Here is a 19,586-nt window from a genome sequence, read left to right as displayed (position 1 = left end):
GATATATCCCCATATGGGCCCCAATCTTGCAAACACATGCACATGCTCAAATTTTAAGCATGCAAGTAGTCACTTTAGGTAAAATTTTCAAAAGCATCTAAAGTCACTTAGAAGCCTCAGTCTCACCGACTTTAAATGTGATGTAGGAGCTTAAGTAACTTATGAGTAGAGCTAGTCAGAAATTTTCAGTAAAGGCTGAGGCACTGGACCAAAATATTTTCTTAAATCTGCTGCAGATTTGGCAAAACTTCTATAACACACAGCTAGAACTGGATCTCTGGGGGCTCTCCTCCTTAGCAGGGACCAAAGTTGCTGGGGCTCCCATGGCTGGCTAGGCTCCTCCTTCTGTGGCTCATCTTAGGTGCTTTTGATAACTTTACCTTTGACTTGAGCAAGTTAACCATGTAAGTATATGTGTTTTAAGGATGAAGATCATGAAAAAAATATCTACCATTTATTTCAATCAAAGTGACAGGAATGGACTTGGTAGAGATAAGTAAAAAGACACTGTTTTGTATTAGAACCTGGAATTAATACTCTGATCTCATTGTGCTAGAAGCATTACTTTTGAAGCTGAGAACTGAACTATGTCACCAGATAAACAAGTAGGCTATTCTTATTCATTTTCAAATGTTCACCTTGTTCATCTTGCTTTATCATGATAAAATATTAATATTTCTATATACAGGAAATATACAATCTCTCCATTGCTTGGAACATTTAAAATTGATGTTAGTAGTTAAAGTGCTCTATTTTTAAATATGATATTTCTTCTTTTAATTAAATCTTGCATTTAACATTTACAGACCCTACTAATTTCCAGTATTAGTTGGGAGAGTGAAGAACAAAGTCCCTGTGAATAAAGTACTTTTAAAATTATGCATGTTTCAATATGAGCTAGCTACAAAGAATTTACAGTATTCAAACCTTGGAATTCATGTAGAAAGTTGCTGGGTATATCAAGAGAATTCATATGGTAAATGACATCCCTAGCAGAACATGCATTTAAAAGCAACAAAATAATAAGCAAAAACAATGCTGTATCTGGGACTAATTCCCCACCAACGCTGATCAAGAAGCACTACTGTTGTAGCTGATTGTTCCCTGCTATGCAGGGGTTTGCCCATTAACATTCCATTGAAAACAGTGGAATGCAAGGTTGGTAGCCACATTTAACGACACAGCAGGTGTATTCTGCCAAAACATTCCTGGAGTGTTCAGAAGCAACAAAGCTATTAATCCCAGTGCCCTAGGCCTTCACTAGAAATAAAATATAAATTTTTAATAGTGAGGGTAATTAATAATTGGAACAATTTACCAAAGATTGTAGTGGATTCTCCATCATTGGAAATCATAAAATCAAGATTGGATGTTTTTCTAAAAAATACACTTTAGTTCAAAACAGGGATTATTTTGTGGCCTGTTATGTGTGTGTGCTGGGGTCAGACTCCATAATCTCAGTGGTCCCTTCTGGCTTCAGAATCTATACATTAACTTTAGTTACATTAGGGAGGGCATATTACTCTAGCACTGCAACACTCCCTGCCTTTTTTATTTTTAATCTTCGTTGTATGGGGAACTTTCTGCTCATGAAAGAGGCTGGCCTGAAAAGTCCACTGAACATGTACAACGCTTGCAGAGCAGTGCTTCAAGCCTGACCTGGACGGGACTGCTTCTAAGGCTACATCTACATTGATATCCAGGGGTGTAATTTGCAGCTCATGTAGATGTACCAGCACTAGCTGTAATATAGCTAAAATAGCAGTGAGGACATGGGGGCATGGGCTTCAGTGCAGGCTGTACAAGCCCACCTGGCCCCACTGGGTACGTACTTGCATTGGTAGACCGCCCGAAACTTGCATTGGTATGTCCTCACTGCTCATTTTAGCAAGCTAGTTAGATTGCACCTAGCACAGGTGCATCTGCATGAACTGCAGTGTAGGTTCAGTCCAGTCTCTATGCCTAATCAATCCTTGCTGAGCCTTAACAGCACCAATAGATTGACAATTTTTATTAAAGCTAATGTTAAAGTTATATAACACATAGGTTGGGAGAAGAGTGTCTGTACATCTGGGTATAGTGCTTAGATTATCCACAAATACAAAATTAGGGTTTTTTTTTAAAAGTCATATGATACATAGAGTACATGATCAGCAATAACCCAGATTTAGGTGAATATCATCTCAACTGTATTGTTAAAATCTAGAGTCCGAATACTTGGGTACATCACTCATGAAAAGTTGTGCAGAGATTTGGTTGTGGAAAGCAAAAATAGGTCAATGAGTGGAGATTGTTCCCCAGTAATTGAGAATCAGGTTAGTTGTCCATTTAGAAAATACAGTCCATGAGGAAAGTATTTGTTACTTTCCTGACTGCGCTTCTCATTGGCACTCCAGCTCATCCCTCCTACTATAGAAATCTGTCATACAAAATGAAGTACATCAACAAATCAAAACACTTCTCAGCTCACCTTGCTACCACCTACGTAAATATCCCAAAAGAAACAAAACAGAGCCTACTTCAGTGTTAGCTATTCAAACCATTCCATTTAATAATACTGCTTAGTGCTTATATTGTGCTTTTCAGCTACAAAGCACTTCACAGAAATGAACTATTTAATCCTGGGAGGGGAGGACTATTACATTTTACAGCTGGAGAAACTGAGGCAGAGACTGGCCAGAGAACTATCAAAAGCCACAGAAGAAGCCACTAACAAAGGGAAGATAACTCAGGAGTTCCTGGCTCCTTGCCTGAATAAATTGAATAAAGTAATATAAAGAATAAAAGAATGCTGTATATGTCAGGATATTAAACATTAACACCAGATGCATATTTTCAAAATATAATATGCCCCCAAGTGTTTTTCTTTTAAAATTATTTCCTGGAAATAGCTAGGCAGATAACTGTTGATCAAAAAAAATTAAGAAACAAGAGAAAGTGTGGCTATGTTTGTGTGGGGGGAGTTGTAGGGAATGGTGACTACTAACATATGGTCAGGTTATGATAACCTTACTCCATGAGTAGTCCCATTGACCTAAGTGAAATTATTTTGCAATTCAACCTGGGTACCAGCATCTAGTCCATGGAAAGTAAGATGGAAGCTTGCAATAGGAGATTAGTGGATGATAAAAGGAGGCTGGAGGACTGTCAATAAAAAGTTTAATTCAGAATTAAATGTGTTTGATACATGTTGCTGGAAGGCAGTGCAGAGTATTTGTTCATACTTTGGAGTAATTCAGAAAACTCCTCAATTACTGTATTATGACCACTCATTTTCTCCCTGCTCTCCTCTTGGGCCCAAGTTTCCAGTCAGCTTCACAATTCATATACACTCAGCTTACTGCATGTGCAAAACTCATCTTTGCACTCATAAATCACATAGGCCCAATCCTGAAAACACTTATACACATAAGCAGTCTCATTGAGTTACATAGGACCATTCATGTGGAATCTCTCTTATTGGAGGTTTTTAAGAGCAGGCTAGACCTGTCAGGGATGGTCTAGATTGGGGTAGTCAATTATTTTTTGTCAAGGTCCAAATTTCTTGGTCAAGATATAGTCAAGGTCCAGACTCCAGAGAAAATAAAATAAAATAATAATAATAATACGTACATAAAAAGATTTCGGGGTATGCTCAAAAGCATCTGGCGATCCAGATTTGGCCCATGGTCCACCTACTGACTACCCCTTGTCTAGATAATACTTAGTCCTGCCTTGAGTGTAGGAGACTGGACTAGATGACCACTCAAGGTCCCTTCCACTTCTACACATCTATGATTCTATGCATGAAAAGATACACCTATACATGTTTGCAGGACTGGGTCCATAATTTGGCAGGCAGTTACAAACAAATGCAGGTTTTGCATGCACAACTTGATATATGAACGCTTTTGCGGACACACAGCAAGAGCTCTTAGCTGAAAATGTGGTTCTTGAACAAAAATATTTAATAGTCGTAAAACAATTGTGAATGGCTCTTGCTGTGGCCATATCTTGATAATCTTTGTTCATTGATTTAAAAGAAAACAACCAAAAGTGACACTTTTTCCTTCGGTCATGATGAAATGTGTTAAATGATGGAGCCCAAAGGTAGTCAAGTGACCTCAGCTTCCAGAAATCCAGTCCCTTACTACAAAGAGAAAAAATAAGAGCGCAATTATTAGTCAAGATACACAGCAGAATCCCAAAAATCCAGATTACATTTTTACCGTCTATAGGAACTGGTCAGATGATCTCAACCTACTTCCACGAACAGCTGCACGGTTTTTTTTGAGTGTATGCGTGTGGCGGGGGTGGAGGGCGTTTGTATCCCCATTTTTAATTTTGTTTGTCTAAACTTGTTCCCTTTCCCCTCCCTTCCAAAACAAAAAGTTATATAGTAGAGAGTGTTTGACTACAGTTGGGTTCCATATTAAAAATATTCAAGAGACCAAATAACCAAGCTCAGCCAGTTTACTGCCTAAAGCAAGAGATTGTATAATATGCAAGAGACATTTCAGGAAGCAATTTTTATCTCACAGCATATTCACCTTACCCAGTAAGTGCACTTCAAAAGATATTTCCCCAAAACTACCTTTATGTCATGGCTTTATACAAGTTAAAGCACTTTATATGTTACCTAAGATCCAACCCACCAGTTCATACCAGTTTCTTAACTTGTTGTTCTGTACCTTTCCTTATCTCTGGTTTACCACATTCCAGGTACCAATAGGTGGGAAGGCACTTCCTAAGCTTGTACCAAGACAAATATTCATGTATCTTGCTTGTGGCAGGTTTTATATTCACTACTGCCAAAAGCTATGTTTTACTCTGCAGACAATTGTGGGATCTCTCTGTCTTGACATAAATAAGCAAAAGTGTTAACATAATCACCCACTTGCTGGATATAACACAATGTTATTATGGTGTGCCCTATCCCTAACATACATGTATTGGCTAAGAGGAAGCTTTCTGGATACAGAAGTTTGAAAGCCTATTTCCCTGCTAAAATCAGAGTCCTGTACCAACCCAGACCCTGATTCTGCAAATACTTATATATGTGCTTAACTCTGAGTACATGAGTAGACCCTATGAAGTTCAGTGGGACTACTCATGCGAGAATAGTAAGCAAGTGAATAAGTGATAGAAGACTGAGCCACATTCTGAAAAGATTAACAGATTCAGAGCCTGTGTGTCTCTGAATTGTTCACTGAATATACAATATTTTGATCCGAAAACTACTTTTCAATGTGAGTGCTTAACGTTAAGTACTTGAAGTGGCTGCATTCCATGTTGTATGCAGGCACAGTGGTACTGAATTCAGTGCTTTCTTACTTCAGTGATGGGAACCCCAGGAAGACAGATCTCACCAGGCATTTAAGGGCTCGATCCTGCTCCCGTTCAAGTCAATGGAAAAAACTCCCATTGACTTTAATGGTACACAACTGAACCCTTAGTAAGTTTATAGCCTTTTCAGAAACATACTAACTGTACCAAGAAGCGGAACTACAAACAGATTACTTACCTGAACATCGAAGCATTTTCCATTCCTGTTGAAGTTGGTTTCTTAATCGTTTTATTTCAAGTACATTTTCTTGGGAAGCAGGTGCATAGGCTCCAAAGTCAGGTGCAGGAACACCTGATAAGGTTTTGGCCACACTTTGCACTAGTTTTATTTCTGTGTCCTATTTAAAAATATATATATAGTGGTGAAGCAAATTTTTATTTGTTTCAGCAAGAGAATGCAATATTTTATAACCTATTGTAATGAAGTTGGCAGTATCACTGGTAATAATGAAGTAACTTTCAGTTTTCCAAGTCTGAAAGTACTACCAGTGGAAGAGCTGAAGCAGATGACGAAGGAATTCATACTGTGAACTCCTATAAAGCTAATTTATCGCAAATACAAATGACCTCTCAGTTACTCTTTTATGAGACAAAAGAAATAGCACAGAATTAAAGATGGAAAAATGGAGAAAAATAGGTCTTATTTACTTCATAGATCACTGAATTTTCCGTCACTAATAAACAGTGATTTATTTTGCTTTGACCAGTAATGACATTATAAAAATTTTCTAGAATCTTTTAACAGTTTAAATCAATGTTGTAAAGTCACTGAAAGCATTTTCTGTGGTCATTGTGACTAATGGTGAAGAGCATGCCACTTATTTTCATTCTTCAATAATGTTACTGAATTTCATTGAAAAGGGATAACGTGGATTTTAGTTCTTCTAAGAAGCCAAGCACGCTATATAAAATCTCCACATTTTTATTATAGGTACTACCCGCTAAGTGTTAATATAAATCTATTTCAGTCATTCATTAGAGGCTCACATGTCCATCCAAGCTCCTCCTTCATCTCTCAGCCTACCCTTCAGACTCCCAATAATTCTTCCCAGCTGAATGCTCCTAGTTAGTGTGCACAAATATTTCAGAATACTGTATATCAATTGTGGCAAATTGCCGGCGCTACTATGATGGGTCTTGCGCTTTTTCTTGGGGGGGGGGGGGGGCGCGCGGTTCAGGGCACCGTTTCTTGCCCCTGAACTGGGGTATTAACTGCCCCACTACTGTCCTGGAGGGGGGGAGTGGAGAGGGAGGGACCCGGGCCCATCCTCTACTCCGGGTCCCAGCTCAGGGGCCCTAGGGATAGCGGTAAACCACTTGAACTAGTGGTTCCTTCCCCTGGACTACTTTCCTCTCCTGCCCTTCAGCTTGTGGGGCTTCCTGCCCTCCCTCTGCACAAACCAGGTGTCCCTTTACCTAGGGTCTTGGTCTTCTTAGCCCACAGCAGCATTTCTCCAAACTCTCCTCTGCTTCCCTCCAAACTGCTCTCTGCGCCAACCCCAATCCACTCTGCTTCAAATCCTCCTCCTGTCCGATTGAAGCAGGGTTTTTTTTAAATCAGGTGACTGGCTTCAGGTGCTTTAATTAATCTATAGCAAACTTTCTTCCCTCTACAGGGAATAAGGCTCCCTTCTTACACTCTCTTGCTCCCCTCTGGCCATGCTGTATCACACAATATACAGATTTAGTTCACAAAATTTAAATATCATAGCACAGTAAATTCAAAGAAAATTCTAGAGAAATGTAGAATAAAGTACGGTAAGATTACTTAATTGACATCTTGAGAAATAACATGTCCCTAACTGGGGCAGTTTCCAGGAAAGAGATTCCATTTTATGTATTTCATTACATTAAAACAATAAATAAATGTTACATTTACCCCACATAGTACTTGTCAGTAAGTCTGTAAATGGATTCATGGTAACTTACATTTTCCACTTTTTTGCTTCTTTCCTGCTATATAATTCTGCTATTACTTTGTATTTATAATAGCACCTTCTATGTAATTATCTTAAAAAGCGTTAAAGTGCATAACACCTTTGTGGTAAGTAAAGCAGTATTATTCCAGTTTTACACATCTGGAGTAGAGAAAGTAAGAGCCACATTTGTAAAGGTATTTGGATGCTTACAGACCAGGCGCCTAGCGAGATTTTCAACAATAGCTTAGTGCCTAACCCCCAATGATTTCAATGCACAGGTGATTTTGAAAATTCCAGTCGGCACTTACCTGCATCTTTAGGCATCTAACCACCTTTACAAATATGACCGTTTGTGGCCTAGTCCAAGTCACTCACTTATACACCCCTACCATTATATAGGCTTCTTTTACATAGCAATATTTTTAAAAAAACTATGTTTTGTTTTTGTTATTTTAAAGTGAACTAGCCAAATAAAATTGAATATCACCCAGCACGGTGTATTCTGGTGACGCTCTGATAAATGAGGATGCTGACAGCCTACTGCTACTTCTACTCAAGACAATGGTGCTTAAATAGAATAGTTTCTTTGTCAGCTAAAAGGATTTTAGGATAATCAAGATTAGCACCACTTCTTACCTGAATTACCACAAGAATTCGAGACTCAGCTAATCCTTGCAGTAAACAAGTAAGTAGAGAAATCCCATTTATACCAAGGCTCCTGTTTGGTCCAATGACTATTATCATTAAGTCAGGTTGATAGCTATACGCTACAGGAAGAATGAATCCAAGTACAGCACAAAAGAAATTGTTTCTTTCAGCATCCTTTAACAAGAAACAGAAAACAATTTAACATTTATGTGAAACTCCAAAATCCCTGTATGTACCAAAAAACAGAGATTAAAAAATAAACAAAACAAAGAAATAAAGGAGAACAACTATAAAAAACTTCTAGAATAGATCACTGTTGGAAACAGGATACTTCTCTGATCTCATGTAGTGTTCCTATTTTCATATGAATCATTACTTGTATTAATTACGCATCATGCATTATTCATCTCCCCTTTCATTACAACTCCACCCCTCCAGGACTAGTGTCAGAGGCCATTTTAACCTTCTTCAAGCTGTCACAACTTTGGTGCCTAAGATGCACTATACACAAATGAAGAAGAAAAAAAAGGGGAGATTTTTAAAGGCCTAATGGCAGTTAGATGTCTAACTCCCATTTGTATCTTTGAAATTTCCCCCCCAATTTCATTAGTAAAAACTTGAATCAAATTGATAATCTTAGACACTATTGTCAGTTTTACGAACTAGTAAATATACTTGATTCTATTCTAACTTAGTTTAAAAAACAAAAAAAAAACAAAAAAAAAGTCCTTTATCTTATTTGGTTTCCAGAATTTTTTAATGTACCTCTCTCCAGTTCAGAGAAATATGATATTTGGAGTTGGTCTTTTCAGTTTGCTGTTTCTGGCAAATGTTCATCAAAAGTATTTTTCTGTAGATAAAAAATACATTTCACTATTTCCATCAACAACTTCTAATGAGATAATAAATAATACTAGTGAAATTAGTGAAAGTGGATATTAAAAATTATTCTTTGGACGATATTCGTGGCCCCTTATATAAATTTGATCTCAAATTTAACTCAGCAGCAAACACTTCTGAATCATTGTAGTCCCTTGTTTAAATTGTGAAAAGTAAGATTAAAAAAGGTCAATACCAGTTAAAACTGAAATCTCAATAAAAATAATTTTTTTGTATTAAAGTTTTTAGGAAAATAATGATCAAGCCACTTTTAGTGGAAAGAGGAGCTGGAGATGTAAAGTTGGCCTTCAATAAAGAATTGTCTATTTGACTCTTCTTCCCCCCAGCCCCACATATGATTAGCAAGCACATTTTCATAGTATGCAATAAAGAAATAACTACTTTCACAGTACCAAAATTGGGAGACTATGCCAAGCTGGGGAAGAAGCTTAAGGAAATGGAGGCTCAGGTGATCTTCAGTGGGATTCTGCCTTTTACTAGAGGAGGAGAATGAAGGTGAGACAAGATTCTGATGATCAACAGATGGCTCAGGCAATGGTGCTATAAGGAGGGCTTTGGGATGTTTGACCACTGGGAGGCATTCATGGACAGAGGACAGTTCTTGTGGGATGGACTCCACCTGAGTAGGGAGGAAAACAGACTTCTAGGATGGAGGTCGGCACAACTCATTAAAAGAGCTTTAAACGAGGAACTTAGGGGAAATGCTCATGTAATTTCCACACTTGATTTTAACATTGAGGGCGAGGAAAATCAAGTAAGAAAGGATACAGGAATGGAGAAAGGAACAGCAGGGGGTACAACAATGTACATTAAGAGGAAGAATAGTGGTGATACTGGCAGTAGAATGACTGTACCCAATCGGGCAATGAATGTCGGGGAAGCCAAGCAGCAACAATTAGGACATTTGTTACCCGGGCTCCCTGCATTGGTGTACAAAATGGAGGAACTAGAACTATTGGTACAGGAAGTGAAACCAGATATTATAGGGATAACAGAAACATGGTGGAATCGTAGACATGGACTGGAGTACAGGTATTGAAGAGTATGTGCTGTTCAGAAAAGACAAATAAAGGCAAAGGAGGTAGAGTAGCAAAGTATATTAATGATAAGATAGACGTAAAGAAATTAGAAGTGATGGAATGGATAAGATAAGAGTCTGTCTGTGCCAAAATCACTTTGGGGAAGAAAGCTTCTAGAAGTTCCCCTGACATAGTGCTTGGGGTGTGCTACAGACCACCAGGATCTAATTTGGATATGGATACGAACATCTAATGTTTTTAATGAAATAAATAGTACTGGAAATTGTGTGATTATGGGAGACTTTAACTTCCCAAATATAGACTGGAGGACAAGTGCTACCAATAATAGTAGGGCCCAGATTTTCCTGGATGTGATAGCTGACTGATTTCTTCTCCAACTAGTCGCTGAAGCAACAAGAGGTGATGCCATTTTAGATTTGGTATTTGCGAGTAGTGAGGACCTCATAGAAGAACTGGTTGTAGAGAACAGCCTTGGTTTGAATGATCATGAGCTAGTTCAGTTTAAATGCAAGGATAAACAAAACTAGATCTGCAACAAGGGCCCTTGATTTCAAGAACTAACTTTAAACAATTAAGGGAATTAGTGAGAGAGATGGACTGAACTGAAGAACTCAAGGATCTGAAGATGAAGGAGGCTTGGAATTACTTTAAGTCATAGTTGCAGGAACTATCTGAAGCCTGCATCCCTAGCAAGGGGAAAACATTTGTAGGGAAGAGTGGCAGAGCAAGCTGGATGAGCAAGCATCACAAAACAGGTGATGAAGAGAAAGCGGAAAAGCCTACAAGGAATGGAAGAGGGGAGGGATCAGCAAGGAAAGCTAGCCTCTTGGAGGTAAGAAAGTGTAGGGATAAAGTGAGAACTCACAAAAGCCAAGCAGAGTTGGATCTTGCAAAGGAAATTAAAACCAACAGTAAAAGGTTCTATAGCCATATAAATAAGAAGAAAAGAAGGAAAGTAGAAGTGGGACTGCTAAACACTGGGGATGGGGGTGGAGGGTAAATATTATCTAGGCCTAGCCCAACACCTAAACAAATAGTTTGCCTCAGTTTTTAATAAGGGTAATGAGGAGCTTAGGGGTAGTGGCAGCGTGGCTAATGGCAATGAGGATGTGGAGGTAGAAATTACCGCATCTGAGGTGGAAGTCAAAACTCATACATCTTAATGGGACTAAATCAGGGAGCACGGATAATCTCCATCCAAGAATATCAAAGGAGCTGGCACATGAAATTGCAAGTCCAATAACAAGGAATTTTAATGAATCTGTAAACTCGGGGGTTGTACCCTATGACTAGAGAATTGCTAATATAGTTCCTATTTTTAAGAAAGGGGGGAAAAGTGATCCCGGACACTACAGACCTGTTAGTTTGACCTTAATTGTATCAAGGTCTTTGGAACAAATTTTGAAAGAGAAAGTAATTAAGGACAGAGGTGAACAGTAACTGGGATAAAATACATTATAGTTTTACAAAAGGTGGATCGTGCCAGACCAACCAGATTTCCTTCTTTGAAAAGATAACTGATTTTTTTAGACAAAGGAAATGCAGTAGATCTAATCTACGTGGATTTCAGTAAGACATCTGATACAGTTCCACATGGGAAATTAGTTAAATTGGAGAAGATGGGGATTCATATGAGCATTGAAAGGTGGATAAGGAACTGGTTTAAGGAGGGGGACTACAACAGTTCATATTGACAAGTAAACTGTCAGGCTTGAGGGAGGTTACTAGTGGAGTTCCTCAGGGACTGGTTTTGGGACCAATCTTTTTATGACTGACCTTGGCACAAAAAGCGAGTGTGAGCTAATAAAATTTGTGGAGGACACAAAGTTGGGAGGTATTGCCAATATGGAGGAGGACCAGAATATCCTAAAAGAAGATCTGGATGACCTTGTAAACTGGAGTGATAGAAACAGGATAAAATTTAATAGTGCAAAGTGCAAGATCATGTATTTAGGGACTAACAAGAATTTCTGCTATAAACTGGGGACTTACCAGTTGGAAGTGACAGAGGAGGAGAAAGACCTGGATGTATCGGTTGATCACAGGATGACTATGAACCATGAGTTTGATGTGGCTGTGAAAAAGGCTAATGGAGTCCCAGGATGCATCAGGTGAGGTATTTCCAGTAGAAACAGGGAAGTGTTAGTATCATTATACACCTCTACCCAGATATAACGCGACCCGATATAATGGGGGTTCGCATACAACGCGGTAAAGCTCCGACACACTGCTCTGAGCAGCATGTTAAGGGGGCCGGGCTGGGCCGATGGGTTGGATAAGGGGCAGAGGGTCTTGGGGGTGGTCAGGGGCTTCTCCCCAACCTCCAGGGTCTGGGAGGAAAGGGCTGGGGGGGCACTTTTGGGGGCCCCACAGTCCCAGAGTGGCCCAGGAGATTAGCCGGGGGCAGCCCGCTCCGCTTTCCTCACCCCGTCCCCAGCCATGTTGCTCGGGGGAGGGGGAAGGGATCCCCCCCGCACTCACCAGCGGTGGGGAAGTGGAGCAGCCCGGCCCCAGCCTGCTCTACTCCACCAGCTCCCAGCCGCGGTGCTCCATTTCCTGCCGCAGGTGAGTACGGGGGGCATCCTTTCCCCAACGCTTCCCGCCACCGGTGAGTGAGGGGAGGTTCAGGAAAGGACACCCTCTGTACTCACTGGTGGCGGGAAGCGGAGCGCTGTGGCTGGGAGGTGGCAGAGTGGAGCGGGCTGGGGCCGTGTTGCTCCGCTTCCTGCTGCTGCTGGTGAGTGCCTGTCATGGGGCAGAGGGTGTGGAGAGGGGTCGGAGCAGTCAGGGGACAGGGAGCAGGGGGGTTGGGTAGGGGATGGTCAGGGAACAAGGAAAGGGGGGCCCAAAGCAAGTTCAATATAACGCAGTTTCACCTATAATGCGGTGAGATTTTTTTTGTCTCCCGAGGACCATATTATATCAGGGAGAGGTGTATAAGGCACTGTTGAGACTTCATCTGGAATACTTTGTGCAATTCAGGTCTCCAGGGTTTAGGAAAGATGAATTCAAATTGAAACAGGTACAGAGAAGGGCTACTAGGATAATCCAAAGAATGGAAAACCTACCTTATAAGAGGAGGTTCAAAGAGCATGGCTTGTTTAGCCTAACCAAAAGAAGGCTAAGGGGAGATTTGATTGCTCTCTCTAAATACATCAGAGGGATAAATACCAGGGAGGGGGAAGAATTATTTAAGTTAAGCCCCAATGTGGACATAAGAACAAATGCATATAAACTGACCATCAATAAGTTTAGGCTCAAAATTAGGCAAAGGTTTCTAACCATCAGAGGAGAGAAGTTGTGGAACAGTCTTCCAAGGGGAGCAGTGGGGTAAAAAACCAAACTGACTTCAAGACTGAGCTTGATGAAGGGATGACATGATGGGACTGCCTATGATGGCATGTGGCTCACTGGTGACCGCCAGTAGCAAAAATCTCCAATGGCCAGAGACAGGACACTAGATGGGGAGGGCTCTGAGTGACTACAGAGAATTTTTTTCCAGGAATCTGCCTGGTGGGTCTTGCCCATATGCTCAGCGACTAATTGATCGCCATATTTGGGGTCAGGAAGGAATTTTCCCCTAGGTCAGATTGGCAGAGACCCTGGGGGGTTTTCACCTTCCTCTGCAGCATGGGGCACGGGTCACTTGCCGGTTTAAACTAGTGTAAATAGTGAATTCTCTGTAATCTTGAAGTCTTTAAACTCTGATTTGAGGACTTCAATAACTCAGCCAGAGGTTAGGGATCTATTACAGGACTGGGTGAGCGAGGGGAACCATCAAGATCATGTAAAGTTTGAGTCTAATGTCACAATTGGCTTGCCCCACAAACCTCTACACAGCATTATTATTTATTAGGACCCCATTGTGCTAGGTGCTGTACACACATAATATGCCTACATCTGTACAAACAACAAGAAACTTGCCTTCCATGTTAGGTTCTAATACTGAGATAGTTTGATACCGTTTAGCAAATTCAAGTCCTACATGGTATTTTGTATACATTTTGGAATAGACTGTGTCTTCAAGGCACAGCTCTGTGATGAGCATGTGTAGCCATATTAGCCCAGATCCTCAAAGATACTTAGGTTCCTAGCTTCCACTGAAATCAACTGAATTTCAACCACTGATTTCAGTGGAAGTCTAAATACCTTTGAGAATCTGTGCCATTGCTCTGCTGGGATTGCCCAGAAAGCTTCCAGCCCCCATGGTAACACCCATTGGAGGTGACTCAGATGGAGGAAATCTTGTGTCCCCTGTGACCCACATGGATCCTGGAGGAACAGTTGTGGACTGGGGCCAGCAGCAGGGAGATCTTGTGTCTCTGCAGCCGTTCTGTGCCCCTGGTAGCTTTCCATTCCCAATGGCTGGCTAGGGAAACCCCCTCAAAGAGAGGTCCTAGCCATGGAGAGACCCCCCATGGAAAAGATAATATAGCCATTTTGTAGATAAACTGCAGAGTTAGGTGGGAAATGATGTATGCACGCCCTCTCCTTGCTATCTGCCCAGTCCTGCTTCTTCCTCTCCTAATACAAATCTAGAGAACAACATAGAGTCCCACTGAGTCTAGGGTTCTAGATGAGCATGGGCAAGATGACCCCCCCCCCGCTAACCCTTTTACAGCATGCATCATACAGTTCCTAATCCTGGTGCCAGTTCTACTGGTTGTTCAAGAGGGCATGACCATGGTCTGACCCTTTGTTGAGGCTGGTTTCACTGCTGTTCTAGCCTGGAGCTGGCATTACCTCAGACAAGGACTGGGAATGTATCTGGCCCCTCTGTAGGGGCACATGAATGTGAAGGCAAAAGATATTTTGTGCCTTCTCCCCACCATCACATTCACCTGTGCTGGGCTCTTAGTGACTTAAATAAAGCATCTGTGATTAACAGCAATACATTTGATCACATATTGCTCTTTTTAGATCCCTTTTTTAAATAGCCTGACATTTCAATCTCAATTTTCAATAATATCGAAAAGGATTATACTTTAAACCAACAACAAAACCTACCAGAGACAACCCTTATAAGGCAACCTTCTGTCTTTAGAGGCCATCCCAAAATATACCTAAACATACTGAGTACAATTCTGCCGCAACTTTATTAGGTATCAACTCCATTAAACAACTAATGTTTGTTGGGTGCTTGGGTAGTCATTTAATGCAAGTTTCCTCAGACATATGTGCACCTAGAATCATTTAGAAATGATCCTCTGGGATTTAATCACCTGAAACAAATGGAAAGTCTTACCCATCATCTAAATCGAGTTCAAGATCCACGTCTCCAACAACTATGCAGAGCACTCTACAGAACACAAAGAATAATTATGTGTGTGTGCGTGTTATACACACACACACACACACACCCCTTACATTTATAAGTTTCTAACTTTTAAAAACATGCAGTGCAATTAAGTAATCAGTACCAGAAAAAAATCTGAAAATGTGGCCATTTGGCTAAGGGGTTTACATGTGTGGAAGAGAATTCAATCCAGAAAAAATAATAAACAACCGTGGGTCTTCTCTGAATTTGACCTATTAGCAATATAAAAAACAATGGGATAGCATACGGGTTCATGACAGTTCAGGACAAAAAACAAATAATACAACAGGCTGATAAAAATAATGGGGACTTAGGCAATCAAAAAACAGAGTTAGAAAAACTGTTATTTAACAATCACTCTTAAAACGTTGCGTTTTGCCTTTGATAACTAGATAGCTTTATGGTCACATTTACAGGGTTGCCTATATTTAGTATAGGCAATTTTGCACATATTGAGGTGATGTTGTTTCATTACAGAGGCAAATGAAATGTTTTTAAGGCAGCCCATTGTAGTTTATGAACTTGCATCACATTTTCAAATTTTATAAGAGAGCACCATATCCAATGAGCATAGCTCACCTTTGTAATCCAAAATCAAAGCAGTGCTTTAGTGCAAAGGTTGTAGAAACAGAAGCCAGAGATGATTCTGCAATTCCATTGCACACCTAAAAATAAAAATTTGTATTAATAAATCATAATAAATCCTATATCATACCATTTTTTAATTTGTACCAGTTGAACCTGTTTTTGTCTATACATTATATATAAATGCAAACAAAGCTACAGCTGTGTGAAAGGAACATTAATGATGTAGCCTAACAAGATTGGTAAAAGTCCTCGTGGCCCACTACCTGCAAAGAGGATGTGTTTGGCTGTTATGCTACACAGTGGCTCTGTCTGGCAACCTATTTAAAAGCGTTGTTCTATGCTGAAAAGTGACTCTGTAAAAATGGCACCATGGGGTTCCATGTTTATTGTCACTCAATGACTTATAGATAAATCTGCTCAGTTTACAAGTAGGCACTGCTCAAGAGGAACAAACACTGGTCTGGGAATCAGGCTGTGCCAAGTTCTAACTGTCACTGTCATTGTGATCTTGGCCAAATCCCTTCACCTTCCCATCCCCTATCTGAACAATACCTACCCCCGCAAAGATTAAATTAGCTAATGTCTGTGTCATGTCTTCAGATGCTACATAAATATGGAGTAAAACAAGGATTTCCCAATTCCCAGCATGGGAAGCTCAGCCTAGAATCTGAAAGTCAAAATGGGAACTTTTTGGATTTTGAACAATAAAGGTTCTCCAACTGCAATTTAGTTATTAGTTCTCTTGACTGTTGTACAATCCAGCTCCCTCTCCCAGAGCTGAGTGGGGTTGGTAATGTTAGCAGACATAAACAACTTGCTTTTGCCACCAACATCTGCAAATATGACTCTAAATATCAATAGCAGGAAGCAGACCTGTTGAGTACGATTCTGACAAGTACTGCACTTTAGAATGAGATGTTCATCCAGAGAGAAAGTTTGCAACTGTACAATGACAAAATACAAACTCATTTATGTTTCGCTTGTTATTTGTAATTCTTCTGGTCACTCCTGCCAATTGTTGATAACAGTTGTGTTTAAATATAGTCTTGATACTTCAAAGCCCATCTTTCCTTAGTTCCTGATCCTGCAGTGAAATCATCACACTGAATTTGGGGTATCACATTAATTTTCATGGCAATACACTGATGTTTTAAACAAAACAAAGAGGATTATTGCTTCACTGGAGAGTTAAACAGAGAGAAAAGCTCAGTTCTGAGTAAACTGTTATTCAGACATCAACAGATATAATAATAAAAGGGCTAAACTGTACATTTAACATGCAACCCACAATAAGGGAGGATGCGTAACTGCACTGCCCTAATGGTAGGATCAAAAAGGAAAAATTACTCCCAATGTGCACTGGGGAAGGAATAATTTGAGACGCTTCTTTATGGGGTGCAACATACTCCATTTGCATCGCCTTGGCTCTACCTTCTCCCCTCCCAGTTTTGCTTGAAGCATCAAGTGCACAGCCCTCTGCACTCCCTTAAGAGTCAGAGCAATGATCTGGGTAGGCCTACAGAACAAGGGGGATTCTTGCTCCCTCATATGCCCCTGCTCACATAAAGACAGGGCACAATCTTGATCAAACACAATCAAAAAAATTACTGAAGTAAGCTGCTGTTCATATATATTTTCTCTTATCTTTCCCATTTACTCTAGTAAGTAGTCACAATTTTAACACAGATACAATCTGACGGACACTAGCAGGATAGGAAAAGACATAACTAATATTGAACTAACACTGAAGAACAATCAAAGAGCAGAAGAAACATAGAAAACAATATAGGCAGTTAATATTACCTTCTTCTTTAGTATTTTATCTAGGATAGCCACCACATTCTGAAGAGAGAGTAAAGCTCTCTCTTCCTTCACAAGTTCTGCATCAAGTGCACTGTAAAATAAGTTTTTTAAAACTAATTAAAATTGGGTTATGAATAATAATCTGTTATATTCTGAATAGTATAGTAATGTTAATTAATAAATGTTTCTAAAGTATTTTATAAGTGCTACACATTTGTCCTCAAAGAACTAGAGGTGGTCAGAGGATGACAATTTTGTTTCATGACAATTTTTGAGATCTTGAACTTTGTTTTCACTCCACAAAACCCTTTGGGACACTTTCCAAAACAGAATTGTGTTGAAACAGTTGTTTATGGATTGAAAAGCTTAGGTTTTCAATTCAGGTCTCCCTCTACCTTTCTCTGGTCAGAAGTGAACAGAGAGCCCTGGCCCTCAGAAAACTTCCTACTGCAAACTTCATTGAAATCGGTATGTTTCTGCAAAGTGTTTTAGTTTTGGAAAAAACAAAAACACAAAAAAATCCAGTATATTTGATTAAATTACTTTTAGTCACAAATGTTCTGACAAGCTCTACAAAGAGCTTTGCCGACATGGGAGATATATATCATTTACCCTATTTTGCCGATGGAGAAACTGAGGCAAAGGTTAAGGAAGGCCAAGGCCAAAGAGAAAGTTAGTATCAGAGAACTAGGATTAGAAGACAAGAGTCACTGGTTTCCAGTCCTGTGGTCAAATCACTATACCATGCCCACTCCGCAACATTAAGTTGACAGCCACATAAATAAAACCAACCTGACAAGAGTTTTCAGTTCTTGTGCATTCATTTCCATCTCCACTTGAACAGATATTGGTAGCAAATGTGCATCAGCTTTAGAGACAATTGCTGCTGCTGTTTTAACAGGAGGCACTGGAAAGAGAATTTTTTTCATGTGTGATTCCAAAAACCTGTCTATTTTGATAGCTTCATCACTGTTAGTCTTCCCAACCGCTTGCTTTGCTGTGGGATGTGTACTAGTTTGAATTAGCTCAGCCTCCATCATCTGTTTTGACTTGGTAACGAGATTGTGTAAAGGAGTTGCTTCTAGAAAAAAAATGCATTTTTTGGGTTCATAAGTATCATAAAACGCAAGTGTAATTCCTAGGCACTAAAAATGTTATATATTAACATGTACAGTAATTGCATTTATTTACCATAGAGGGGTGCATTTGCCTGGCTGGTGCAAATATATATTTGCAGGTGCTGATTTCAACATATTTATGCTACAAAGAAATATGTAATTTTCAGAAGTGATATTTGGCATTCTTGTTTTCATAATAATATGGCTTCAACCTTCCTTTGATTAATATGAAAGATAAGCAAATAAAGCTGTTTCTAAAAGTTTTTATTTGCAGTGTAAAATAAATTGTTCTGTATTCTTTGATGCCCCAATCCTACAGGTGCTTAACTGAATTAATTGCACTGAGTTCATCAGACCCACTCATGTACATAAAGTTATGCACCTGTATAAGTGTTTGCAGGAAGTGTTTGCAGGATTGGGGCCTAAAAGTATACTCATCCTTGAATAAAAGCCATAAACATTACTGGGAATATCTGTGTAAATCTCAAGAGATTAGAATCCTATATATGATGCTTTTACCCAACAACCTCAATTTGAAAAAGCCTACAATGTGTACCATTAGCTGGGATGGACCACAGTAGAAGGAACGAAACAATCAACAACATGTACCGCTTTTATATTCTGAATTGGTGGAATGATTCAGCAGAAAGAAAACCAGTTGCAGTTAGCAAGGTTTTTGCCTCAAAGGAATATCACTAGTAGTTGTAAGAAGAAAGCAAAATAAATTAACAAACAGAAAAAGAACACACAATACTCCTCAGCATGAGATTTAACCCAGACTTATGACACTGGTGCCAAACCTTCACAAAAGCATCCTCTGCCCCTCTTGTCTCTCAAGCAGCCAATCTGAGCAAGCATACAAAGGGAGGAGGAAGCTGACCAAAGGTTAACCCTTTGCTCACTGGGGACCAAATACTGATTGTGCATC

The 19,586-nt window shown here is 39.8% G+C and overlaps 1 protein-coding gene across 9 annotated transcripts in view; it reads right to left on the bottom strand.

Moving 5' to 3' along the window:
* Positions 1 to 437: 437 nt before the first annotated feature.
* Positions 438 to 19,586, bottom strand: part of HDAC10 (histone deacetylase 10) — a 36,511-nt gene continuing 17,362 nt past the window's right edge. For 6 of the 9 annotated variants that reach the window (XM_048836867.2, XM_048836869.2, XM_048836874.2 and 3 more), the window contains 8 exons: positions 18,333 to 18,621; positions 17,541 to 17,631; positions 15,729 to 15,814; positions 15,078 to 15,131; positions 8,658 to 8,742; positions 7,881 to 8,066; positions 5,504 to 5,663; positions 438 to 4,129 (listed from right to left, as the gene is read on the bottom strand). In XM_048836867.2, the coding sequence (XP_048692824.1) occupies positions 4,104 to 4,129; positions 5,504 to 5,663; positions 7,881 to 8,066; positions 8,658 to 8,742; positions 15,078 to 15,131; positions 15,729 to 15,814; positions 17,541 to 17,631; positions 18,333 to 18,621 (977 nt within the window). In that variant the 3' untranslated portion in view covers positions 438 to 4,103. Of the gene's footprint in view, positions 4,130 to 5,503; positions 5,664 to 6,741; positions 6,853 to 7,880; positions 8,067 to 8,657; positions 8,743 to 15,077; positions 15,132 to 15,728; positions 15,815 to 17,540; positions 17,632 to 18,332; positions 18,622 to 19,586 lie in introns of those variants that run through there. The other 3 variants (XM_048836873.2, XM_048836870.2, XM_048836868.2) reach the window with 3 other exon arrangements.

This window comes from Caretta caretta, chromosome 1, assembly GCF_965140235.1.
Source record: "Caretta caretta isolate rCarCar2 chromosome 1, rCarCar1.hap1, whole genome shotgun sequence".
Lineage (NCBI taxonomy): Eukaryota > Metazoa > Chordata > Testudines > Cheloniidae > Caretta > Caretta caretta.
The sequence above is the reverse complement of the archived record's forward strand: the minus strand, read 5'-3'. Positions and strand labels throughout refer to the sequence as shown.